Below are 12,546 nucleotides of genomic sequence, written 5' to 3'. Positions count from 1 at the left end.
ACAGCATACTGTCGTGTACAAAAAGAGTGTCCGTTAAAACAGTGTTCATCCAAACCATTTATCACACTGAGTGAGAATAAATATGAAAGATTATAAAATATTTGATTGATGTTTATTTGATTCCTATTCAAGGTGTTCTAACATAATGTTATACTTAAATGTTTAAAAAAACGCTAATAATAACAAAATAACACTTAATTTGTTCAAATAAGCTTTTTTTTCACATTTTCAGCTAGTGGTGTGCCGCGGGATTTTTTCAATGAAAGAAATGTGCCTTGGCTCGAAAAAGATTGAAATACACTCCGTTAAAAGATAGTTGTGATGATAACAAGTCGAACTCCTAATAATACCTTAATTGTAAGAAACTGTCAATTGTTGGTGACGTGCATGACTGAATGGACAGAAAATTTTAATGTGATCCACAGCCTGTCCAACTCATTTGGAGAAAAAAAAAGTGAGCTGCCGTTGCACAAGTGTGCACACCCTCTTGTAGCTGCCTATGTGCTCCAAGCACATTCGAAGTGCTCAAAGGGAAGCCGCGCATACTGCCTCCATTTCAAGTGCCTCTGATCAACACCAAGTAAAGTTCAGATCTTCTAGTATGCTTTTTGGGAAGGCTTTGTAAATGACATCCTACAGCTCAAGACGCTCTCCGCGAGAAGCAAACTGGTCAGGGAGGCTGGCAAGAGAGAATTTCTAGCAAGTACTGGCTGTTAAGCACCTGTAACAACAATCTCCTGTCTTATGTGGCGAAGTAATTTGAAAAAAACAAAACACTTCATACTGTTTCTCTCAAATGTGCATGGTGGAAATATGTTTGTGGTGCAATAATGATACCAAGGTTGAACTTGTCTAGAATTCCAAAAGTGCAGCAACCCTAAGTTACGCAGAGCAATTAGCAGTCAACGTTAGCACAGAATCTTCAGCCCTCTGTCAGGAAAAGCCTACTCGAACTTCTGGATTTTATTTGGCCTTTTATCAGAGAGGCCCTTGAAATGGTGGCAGGTGTGGGTTGGGGGTGGGGGCACACACTTTTGCAAGCATGTGATCACACCGATTTGGATAGAGAATGTTGTGACGGCCTTCGGGTCAGATTAATGGTCAAAACTTTTGAGAGGTCATCTTACATTTTTCTGGTCTGACAAAAACGCCTCATTTGAACAGGGGTGTGTTGACTTTTGATAGCCAATGTAGAAGACATGCACAGGAAAAGAAAGCTTGGATACCAGCTCCTCTGATCGGCCCGCAAGCGCAAAGCAACCTGTGCATGCGTGCCACCAGATGAGTCAGCTTGGATATATGTGGCGGCCATCTTGTCTGGCTGCTCATTCAGCCCGTGACACTTTTCCACTTTGGCGCCTCCTCGCTCGCCGCTCAACATTATGGGATGGTCGCCTGACCTGATTAAAAGCACGTTGCCACGGGCGACCAGCTTAAAGAAGGCGCTGGGGGTGGGGGGTGACTGTTGCATCATTGGACAGAAACCTGACCTTGCTGATTTTAAAAAATTTTTTTTACTTGTCTTGAAGGACTTACACGCACGCGGGTGTAAGTTGCGCAGGAGGAGGACACATTGTGTGCGACGGTGTTGCACACAATGGCACCTGTGTTGACACAATCGTGTGTCTGTGTGTGTGTTGCCATTGGGCAATTTATGTGCCTCTATGTTTGACTCATGTCACATGTGCGAGTGTGCCTGATTACACTGGTGTCAGTGAAGTTGGGAGTGTGTGTGTAGTTTTATTCTAATTTTATCTTGTGTTTGTCCGCTCGAGTGTGTGTGCGTGTGTGTGTGTGCTTGTGTACTTAGTCCTGTTATGTTGTGTTCCTTTGGTAGTGTGTGTGGTTTTAGGCAAGTCTTTACAATGTGTGTGTGTGTGTGTTTTTGTGTGTATAGTTCATCCTGTTTTTTTATGTTGTGTTCCTGTGGTAGTGTGTGTGTGGTTTTAGGCAATTTTTTACATTGTGGTCCTGTGTGTGTGTGTTTTTGTGTGTATAGTCGTCCTGTTTTTTATGTTGTGTTCCTGTGGTAGTGTGTGTGTGGTTTTAGGCAAAATTTTACATTCTGGTCCTGTGAGTGTGCGTGTGTGTGTGTGTGTGTTTACTTAGTCCTGTTTTAATGTTGTGTTCGTTTGGTAGTGTGTGTGTGGTTTTAGGCAAGTCTTTACATTGTGTGTGTGTGTGTGTGTGTGTGTGTGTGTGTGTGTGTGTGTGCGTGCGTGCGCGCGCACGTACCTTGTGGCTGTGTAGTAGTTGTATCTCTGGATGTGTAGTTGTGGCTGCATTGTGTCTGTCGGCCTGTCATTGTTATAGTTGGACGCATCGTGTGTGAGCACGTTGTAGAAAATGGAAGGACACGCAATGACCCGGTGTGTCGTTTTGTGTTCATCTGCATCTGTCATCGAATGTTATTTCTCAACCGCCTTCGCGTGCGTGCGTTAGGTCATGCTTCCACATCGGGTTCCCTCGGTTGCGCGTGCGTGCGCCACGTGGATTGTGTATCTGTGGAAGTGTCATTGCGGCCGCATCGCGCCTCTGATTTTTTGCACCGCGTGTGCGCGCGCACGCACGCATGGAAGTCATCTGTGACATAAGTGGTTGCCATGCATACTGTGTGACTGCTTATTATGGGGTGTTCTTTGTTTTGTCAAGACGTGCCTGGGTATGGAATGGGAGGGGGAGGGGAAATGGGTGTGTGCCTGCGTGGAAAGGTGGAGGGATTGAGTTGTGTGTTTTGAGGGTGCATGCGTGTGTGTGTGTATGGGGGTGGGGGGGGGGGTTATCAGGCCTTCAAGCATTTGCTTGTGGGTCAGGAGATTGGTGTGCAGCGTGTGCGTGAGGATGTGAGCTAGAAGTACTAAAAAGCTCCTGGTGTCTCGTACGTGCTTTCGTACGCGCTAGCAGCCGCAACTTTAGCACAGTTTCACCTAAACGCGCCCTTTCTTTAACTTTTGCGTCCAGTTTTGTTTGTCAAAGTTCGATTGTTCGTCGAAGTTGAACTTGGTTTCAACTTTACGGTCAATGTCATGATTCTTCTTGACATGCGCACTTGGTTTCACTCTGATGTCAACTATTTGGGACTGTTCCACGTTACCACGTCGGCGCCCGTCATTGTCATGGAAAGGCTTCGTTCGCCTTCGACGTCGGTTTTCGCAATGATTCATTCAATGCAAACGCGTTCATGAATACGCGAGGCCGGTTTCATGCTTAGCTTCTGTTGACATTTCCCGTGGGCGGCGGGCTTCATCTTTGACGGGAACGAGACCAATTTTTCTTTCTTGCGGTCAACTGGGTCCACTTTGACTCTGGCGTGGAAGTCAGCAAAGTAGACGCGTCGTCAGTGCGATGGCAGCGGCGGGCGGGGGGCAGCGGCGACAAAGGCCTTGTGGGTATTTGCAGCTTTTCAAGTGGCTCCGCAGTTGCATACGAGCTGCACTTGAAGAGCCTTTAAGACAAGGAAATGATGATGGTGGGCGGCGGAAGGGGGTTGGGGGGGGCATAGTTTGTGATTATTATGGTGTAGCAGGCCGAGCAGTGAAAGGAGGGGGGGGGGCATATTATGGGATATCTGCATTCGAAGGCAGGGGGAGGGGAAGACGCCTTTTTTTGTGCCCGACACTCCCCCCCCCCACACACAGACAATGTGAATGTGACATCACAGAGAGGAGACATATGAACAAGCAAACGTGCCGCAAGGGGAACGAAACGAGCTAAGGCTGCCGGCAAAACGGAAATCTGTCCCCCAAATGACGGCCGATCGATGCGTCAAGTCAGACAAAATGATTTCTTCCTATTTTTTGCATTTGATTCTTCGTTATCCATTTCCATCGAATGAAGGACAACAGTGATTTCATCATCGTAACCGTGAAATAGTTTCCAAGCGCATCAGCTGATTTGTAAGGGCTTGCAACCGTTATTTATATAATTGTTTGAACGATCGATTCATGCATTGATGAATCACATCCTCGGGTTTTAAATGTCTTTCCCCTCAAAAATGCACAACCTGAGTGTGATCCACTTGCGAGTTTGCTCGGTCAGGTCAGAAAATATGCGGCCCGGTGGTCCAGTGGTTAGTTAGCGTGTCGACCTCACAATGCAGAGGTAGCGGGTTCGATTCCAGCTCCGGCCTACCAGTGTGGAGTTTGCATGTTCTCCTGCGTGGGTTTTCTGCGGGTACTCCGGTCTCCTCCCACATTCCAAAAACATGCACGGCAGGCTGATTGAACACTCTAAATTGTCCCAAGGTGCGAGTGTGAGTGCAGATGTTTGTTCGTCTCTGTGTGCCCTGCGATCGGCTGGCAACTGCCCGAAGACGGCTGGGATAGGCTCCAGCACCCCCCGCGGCCCTTGTGAGGATTAGCGGATCAGAAAATGGATGGAGGTCAGAAAACCATCCAAACACAAAAAGAATCGGTCGGCTTCCGTGGCGAACCTCAGAAATCCGAGAGGCTGAAATGAAAGTCGGACAATCACAATTTGAACGATCCATCCGTGAGTCAAATTCTTGTCCATCGTTTGATAATCAAGTCGTCGCTTGCCCCGACTAGCTAGCTAGCTTGCAGGCTACGCCCTGGACTGGTCGCCACACATTCGCAGGGCACATGGCGACAATTGGCACTACACCTACGACCAATTTACATGCTTCAAAGAAGATAACGTTCTTTATTCTCATTTTCGAAAATTTTTTTTCAAGCAAATAGTTGCGCAATCTCCTGTGTTTCAAAGGTCTTGCTCTCTTGGACCATGCGGTGTTCATGCTTATTTTGGGGCTCTCAGTGAAGCCGGCATTGAAAATCTTTCAAAACAGAAATCATTAATGATTAATTTCATTATACGTCATAGAACCTTCAAGGCAATCCAATTGCAAAATATTTCACACCTTTCATGCCCCCCACCCTCCCCAATCCTCGACAACTTGGTCCAGTCATCGCAAGATGAGTATGGGATGATTAGCATTGTAATCTGACCCTGTCTGTCTTTCTGCACCCCGCGAAGGCCCCCCCCCTCCATCCTGCCTATCTCCATAGCGACCAGCTGCACAAGAGCACTTTTACAGTCTGTCACCCCCCCCCAAAAAAAACCCACCTCAGAAATGTTATCATTATGCAACACACACTTGTGCACAGGTGCTGTTGGGGTGGGTGTGGGGTTCTTCTCCAGGTTCCTATGACAACTGCCCCGACTATCCTTCCGATTGGAGATTATGGGATGTTACCCCCCCCCCCCCGCGTCCCAAAAGCACACATGAGCACCATGTCCACGGGAAGGAGAGCAGTAGGGGGAGGGGCAGCTGTGCCAACCCAAGAATGAAAGACAACAAGTTGAGTTTGGCGGGACAAAGGAAAGTGGGCCAGCATTCTGCTCAACTGGATCATGATTGACACCTTGGCTCCTCTTCATCAGTGCTGGGATTGGTCGCCCAAGACGACATCATAAAGATGTCTGGCAGGATGCTCCGGTTGCTTGCCACCATAATTCGAGTGACTTTTACAACCAGTGAATTTTTTTTCACTTGATTATAGGTTTTGTTTTTCCAAAAAAAGTTGTTTTTAATTGTAATTGCGTTTTTTTTCCCGTGAACTTCCTGGTCGCCAGCCAATGGCAGGCCACACACTGACCCAAAATTGACCGGCTTAAAGTTCGTGTCACAAATTCCGCCGTGGTCGTCCTGATGTTTTGAGCAAGTGTCCAATTAGTTGACTTTTCTGTTGCTCGGATTAATGGCAACCGCATGCTCTCTTGTGATGCTGAAAGCGTCACCAGCAGCCTCGCCAGAATGTTTTGTTTCTTTCCTCAAAGGCAAACTTTTCCTGCTTCTACAAATCTCATGATGGCATTTTTTACCCTCAACCGACTGTGATTGATGGCATCTGCTTGATTGACCCATCTGACCCACGGGATTGAATTTGACTTTTTTATTTTAAAAAAAAAAAAACCTTTGGAGGAAAGTCTGCCAGTGCAAGTTTTTCTGGAGGGTTTTCAGTAGTCAATCACCTGGAAGTAGTCTGGGCCTGTTGTTTATAAACAATGTGAAGTCTATACAAAACAGCTCAGCAAAAGGTGGTGGTGGGGGGGTCACCTGGGTCACCCTTCAAATCCCCGTAAAGGGCTCAGCCTGTCACTCTGGCGTGCGTGCAGTCAATTTACAGTACAGTACACAAGCGCGCGTGCACACGCACTCAAGTGAGCGTGCACGCGCAAGTCAGCAGTCATGTGGCGCGCACAGTTGCCATGTGACGACTTGTCCTCCCCCTCCTATCGCGCATTTTTTTTGGGGGGGGGGAGTTATGCTTATTGTGGGATGTTAGTGACTGCGCGCGTGGCTATTATGGGATGTCAGCAGAAGTGGGAGGGGGAGCGTCACCATGGTAACCCTGGTTACCATGGGAGGGGGGTGCACGGAGGAATGGGGAAGATACTGAAAGGGAGGGGGTGAGTTGAATATTATGGTCTGTATGTTGCAAGGTAACTATGCAGAGTGGGGGAGGGGGGAGTCAAGTGTGGATGTGTGTGCGGCAAAGGGGGGGGGATATTATGGGATGCCTACCCCCTGATCTCTTTGTGTGTGCGTGCGCGCGCGCGGGGCGTGTGTAGTGTGCGAGATCGAAAAAGGAGACGAACGACGTCGTGCGCACACGCAGTAGCACAAAATAAAAACACAAACAAACCAAAAAAACAAGGAAATCTGCTGAAAATCCGCCAGCACCGTTACCTGAACAAAGGAGCGCCCGCCAACTATTGTGACAACAACTGAGGCTGGACTTTTTTCTTTTTTGGAAGGGGAGGGAAACAAGAGTGTGCAGTTAAGTTGTGAGTATGCTACTTTCCCTTGAATGGACTCTCGTGGCGCTGAGATGATGGCGCGTCGTCAACCCTTCTTCATTGGCGAGCTCGTTCGTTGAGTTTGGCCGCAAAACGTGAATGGGTCAACCTCGAGCTAGCAAGCATGCTAGTGTGTGTGTGTGTGTGTAGGAGGGGGGGGGGGGCTAACGAGAGCCGGTAGCTAATCTGTTCGACATGTTCCCTTCAAATCAAATGTATCGTTGTCCGGCGTGCCGACTGTTTTGTGTGCCTCTGGCCGGCCGACCGGCTTTTGCCATTTGCTAAATCTCCCCTTCCGTTTTCTTGTTTTGTTCTTGTGTCCGTTCCCTTTGACGGAATCCCGACCGGCTCCTCTCCTCGGCGTCTTTTGGAAAGATTCGACGAACGCTGGCATCCAACTCTGGATTGTTATTGTACAAACCAACTTTTTATTTAGTTAGCTCAAGCTAGCTAAATAGCCCAAAAGTTTCCGATGTCTGGGAGCGAGGACGACAGGGACGAATACGGAACCGCCCCGCAGGATCGCTTAATGCAAGGTAAGACGACGACGACGGCGAGCTTGCCTCGTTAGCCACTGCGTGCTAATGTTCCGACTGGCTGCTCGCGTTTTGTCACGTTCAGACCCACTCATGTCCACTTAGCACTTAGCGGCTAACTACCGGCTCGCTCACGGTAGCTCGACGGCCGTTGAACGCCTACGCTCTCCTTTCCTTCTCGATTAAACGTCGTTGAATTCTTCCCGAATCTGAGCACGAATGTCATTGTTTTTCCCTGGCCAAAAGAACGCGGCTGGTCCGCCGATAAGTCACGGCGATGTGTTCCCGCCGGGGCCTTGGTACCGGTATTTTTTTCTTCCTTTTTTTACGTGTCGATGACAAGATGGAGGCAGCCAGTTAGCTTGGAAGCTGTCGGATGACGTTCGGCAGCAGCTTCCCTCCTCGTGCTTGCTTGCCTGCCTGCTTGCTTGCTCGCCTGGCGACAACTGAAAATGGAGAGAGAACACACAGAAAGTGTCCACTTTTAACTCGACAACGTTATTACCACGACTATCCTGTCAAGTACTAACATAATGGTGTGTTTACAATGGCTCTTAATGGGGCGGCGAACGCCGAGAACAAGTCGTCCGCACTAGTTAGCTCTCAGTGCTAAAGTGCATTTCACTTCATCCGTGTTCGCTTTCATTAAGATACAATGGAAAAAGGATTAATTTCGGTTCTAATCCCTTATTGTCTTTTGGTCAAGTCAGTCGGTGTTAAGAAATTCCTTCGATAAACGAAACAACAAACATCTGCCTGGACATTATATGACTAATGAAGTTGTTCCTCCATCTTCCGACATAGAGACACTTTCATGTGCGAAACTGAAAACGTTTCAATTAAACGATGATCATAATTTCCTGTTTTAAGCCCTTGAAGGAAGTCTTAGTTTGCCAGAGACATGAACTCCTGCATTGACAAAACAGTTTACTCAAGTCAAGTCAACTTTATTGTCAAATATGCTCTATGTGCAACATACAGCACAGAAGAAATTTCTTTCCTCTCAACCACAAGAGAGAGGGGAGCCGCTGCGGGTACCCACGCCGTCATCAACAGAACAGTTAACATAAAATGACTAATCATACAACACAACACATAAGACACAAACAGTCATGCAATGTTAACCACTTTTTCTGCATACACCTTGTTGTTTGAAACAGTTCTTGATGAAAGAGGAGAGAATCAAAGTGTCCTTTCATCAGTGGCTCAAAGATGACATGCTGAAAATGTGCACGTCTGCTCCAAGCTAAGTTTGAAAGCAAACAAGAAGCTGTAGCGTCCATTGACGAAAAAGAGATTGGCTCACATCTCCTGTCCCATGTAAATCCGCTTCAGTTCCAAGCGGCGACTCTCAGTTCCACATACGCATCTGCGCTCTACGCTGGCGCTCCTTTCTTCTCATCGTCGGCTCCACAAGCCATCCATCCATCCAGCCCCAGACTGTCCAAGAGCACCGACATTTCCTTTGAACAAAACAGGGCTGTGAAAAATGCTGCCCATTATAGGCGCAAAAAACACAAGTGCCCCGGGGCTGTCCGGTACTGGCAGTCAAATGGTGCAGACATTCCTCCCAATCAAGATCAGTGCTGGTACACAGATGCTGCCAAGAAGGCGCAACCACCAAGCGCAGATTATTCTCCTTTTGACGAATGTCATGGCCAAAAAATGCTGAAAACAATCCATATCAGGTCCACACGACGTAACAACAAACACCATGTGACAAAAAACAAAACACAAAAACAAGAAAAAAAAGCAAGGCTCTTGCAGAGCACTTGCCAACGAATGCCTACTCTGGTGCCATCTTAGGGGGAAAAAAATCAATTGCAAAGTCAGCCTATTTGTGAATTCCGCCATTTGGATAAATAAAAGATGAAATTGTCCGTTCAGCCGCCTGCATACAGCCAATTTGATGATCTTAACCGTAAACAGATTGTTTCGATTAAACAATCATGTGATGTTTGCCTTCAATAATAAACCATAAAGCGGAAGGCGTGATTTTGAGTTTAGGTTTTACACCCATGAAGGAATCATGAGTGTGGTGTCAGAAATAATGGCCTGATTTACCAATGAAATTGTTTTATCAAATAGATTAACTGAATAAGAATAAAATAATGTTTCATACAACACACGGTGACATCCTGAAATCCTCTGTTATACCTGATGGATCGATGATTTCAATCTAGAACTGATCTGTTCGGGAAGTCCTGAAAGTTCCTCCCAGTTCAAACCACCTAACTAAACTGAGAACATGTCCGAGGCTTGTGACTGACTATAAAAGTCAACAACCTCTGTCAATTTGTGTCTCTTGGATCATGAGGAACAAAAAGCAAGCAAACAGTCACATCTTTTGATTGTGTTTTTTTTTTTTTTTTAACGCACAGCCACTCACACCACTTGTGTGCATTTTGTCCTGATTCGCGTTCTCTGCTCGCCCGATCTGTAGATGATGAAGACGAGGAGATTTCAGAGAATGAGACGCAGAAGGTGAAGAAGAAGAAGAAGGCCAAGAAGAGTCGGGAGAGTAAAGGCAGCAAGCGGCGCTCGCGTCGAGAGGTGTGTTACTTGCTCAGGGACGATGAACAGAAACTCGAGAGTACCTCTGTACCAGATTACGCTTTTGTATCTAATTTTATTCATTATTTATTCACAAAGTATTAGATCATACACTCATCTGGATTACGTTACTCACGCTTTTGTATTTGTATGTATTCGTCACAAAGAACAGTGATTTTTCCATTGAAAATGATCCAATCTGACTTCTAGAAGTCATGTCTTGTTTATGCCGCAAAGTTTTCCGACAGGGAGAGCACATCAATACTATTATCAATTTGAATTTTGTGAAATTTCAGTTTGGTGTGCTGTGAGACTTTTATCATGTGTAATATTTGCCTTGCCTTTTGTAGTCTGGTATTTCGTAGTATTAGAAACATGATATCACTGTTTTGAAGAAAAAAAAAGGTTCTGCATACCCCTTAAATCAGGGGTGGGCAATTATTTTTTGCATAGGGCCACATGAGAACCAGAAAATATTATGGAGGGCCGGATCAAAAGGGTGAACTAAATTCGACATAATATTAATTGGATTTCTTTATTTAAAAAGCAGTATTTTGCATTTCTTGGCACGTTTTTCAGACTTTAAGAGTACATTATTCCGTCGTATCGAACGGGATTTGCTTGACTTGGCGCTACTGCGGGCTTCCGTATCGTCTCCCCCTTCCTCCCTGTGCTCTGCAACTTCAAGTAACTGTGCCACCTGGCGTTGAAATGCCTGTCATTACAAGTCCAAATGAAATGAATGCAGTCGTTGACATCGAACCTTAATTGTGTACCAAACTTCGGCGGGCCGGATTAAAAAGACCAACGGGCCGGATTTGGCCCGTGGGCCGTAGTTTGCCCACCTCTGCCTTAAATGCTTCTTTTTGGCTTTCATGCGCTTGGGTACTAGTTAGTAATTTAAAAAAAAATACCCAAAGCGGTTCCCCTACATACAATAATTCATCACACAGTTTGTTTGTGTGTGTGTGTGTGTGTGTAGAGAGGGGGGGGTGAAAATATATCCACAGGATTTGCAATACTTACTCACATGTAATGTAAACAAATGAGTGCAGAGGTGGCAGTCACCCTGCTGTGGATGGTCCAGTTGCATTGTGGGTAATCAATGGCCAGCAGTCTGATTGTTCAGCATCATCCTTGCCTTCCAGGAGCTTCCCATCAGCTCTCCGGAGCACATGGACGTGGCCAGGGCCGACGATGAGGCGGACGGCGGAGGCGGCGGCCATGCTCAGCGCTCAGACAGCGAGGGCAGCGACTACACGCCGGGACGCAAGAAGAAGAAGCGGGCCAGCAGCGGCAAGGAAAAGAAGCGCGGCGGAGCCGGCTCCGAACGCAGCTCATCCAAAAAGAAGGAACCCGAACCAGAGGAGGAAGATGAGGATGACGACGACGATTTCTCAGTAAGAGCCCCCCCCCCCCCCGGATGATATGATCGGGTTTGCTTTCGACTGCAGCTGGGCCATTCATCCATAGTGTCGATTATTTCCAATTCATTTGTCCGGGTCGTTTGTGGCTTCTGTAGTACAAAGTGCAACTGCGCTGATGTACACTGCTTACACTAACAATCATGGCGACGAGCAGAGAGCTGCTCATTTGCAAGGGCGCAGTCAGCGTTGCCAGCTTTGTCAATTGGGTACTATATTTAGCGACCGTTGTTAAAGAAAAGTGACAAGTGAGTTTCAGAGCGGACTTATTTTCACATTGACAGGAAAAGGAAAAGTAGTTGACACCTCGTTTTAGGATGTCAAGTACTTGAGGGTTCAGAATGTTGAATCATTGTTTACATCCTTCTTTTTGGAGAAAACATTTATTTTCACATGACCTTTAATAAGTAAAACATTTTTCCTGGCTATTAGAGACAATTTGTTGGAGTAAAAACTGTTTTAATGCTTGTTGGGGAGTTTGGAGGAACAACCAAATCCTAAAAAAGCGGAAAGGAAGACCAAAAGTAAGACTTTTTTTTGAAGAATGCCGTTGTCATTGGATTTTTCTCAAAGCTAAAGGGGCAACATTGACACAATTGAGAAATCGCATTTCTGTGGAAATGTTTGGCTACCTGATCAGGCCGAATCGCCAGTCCTACAAAGATGGCTGTTATTACGCTGACACGACATCTGATGCACTTCAGAAACAAAAGACTTCTCTTATTTGTGTGTGTGTGTGCGCGCGCCCTTATTGTAAAATTGTCCAAGTTGTGGTTGTGTTGCACCTGTTCAAGCCGGTTGTGTTGTGGTGGTGCTGAGTGGACTCATTCACTCAAACAGTGTGTGTTTAAATGCTGTGAACGGAGTATGTGTTGCACTAAGCAGTAGACGGTGTCGCAATCGTGAAAAAAAGATGGTGTGAACGGCAAACGTCGTGTAAAAACAAACAACCCCCTCTGATGTTCAGCTTGAGCCTTGGAGCGAGTCACTGTCGCTCATGGTGCGTTTCTTCGTACGGTATTTTTACAACCATACGACGCACTGTATTAAAAGGTGGAGTGTCAGTTCTGGGTGCTATTTCTGGATTTAACGCATACACAAAGCGCATTGTATTATTGAATGCTGGCTTGGTAAGACGTACACTAGTTTCAAAAAAATATGTTTTTGTATATGATTTTTAAAAAGAGTGGGAGCAAAACTGAGTTTGGTTG

At 46.3% G+C, this 12,546-nt stretch overlaps 1 protein-coding gene across 2 annotated transcripts in view; it reads left to right on the top strand.

Annotated features, from left to right (window-relative positions):
- The first annotated feature begins 6,558 nt into the window (after nt 1-6,558).
- The window catches only part of chd4a (chromodomain helicase DNA binding protein 4a), a 29,624-nt gene continuing 23,636 nt past the window's right edge, over nt 6,559-12,546 (top strand). For both annotated transcript variants that reach the window (XM_086136473.1, XM_086136472.1), the window contains exons 1-4: nt 6,559-6,810; nt 7,198-7,358; nt 9,802-9,911; nt 11,060-11,311. In XM_086136473.1, the coding sequence (XP_085992599.1) occupies nt 7,295-7,358; nt 9,802-9,911; nt 11,060-11,311 (426 nt within the window). In that variant the 5' untranslated portion in view covers nt 6,559-6,810; nt 7,198-7,294. The remainder of the gene's footprint in view (nt 6,811-7,197; nt 7,359-9,801; nt 9,912-11,059; nt 11,312-12,546) is intronic.

This window comes from Hippocampus guttulatus, chromosome 18 (assembly GCF_054856545.1).
Source record: "Hippocampus guttulatus isolate MCC_2025c chromosome 18, RoL_Hgut_1.0, whole genome shotgun sequence".
NCBI lineage: Eukaryota > Metazoa > Chordata > Actinopteri > Syngnathiformes > Syngnathidae > Hippocampus > Hippocampus guttulatus.
The sequence above is the reverse complement of the archived record's forward strand: the minus strand, read 5'-3'. Positions and strand labels throughout refer to the sequence as shown.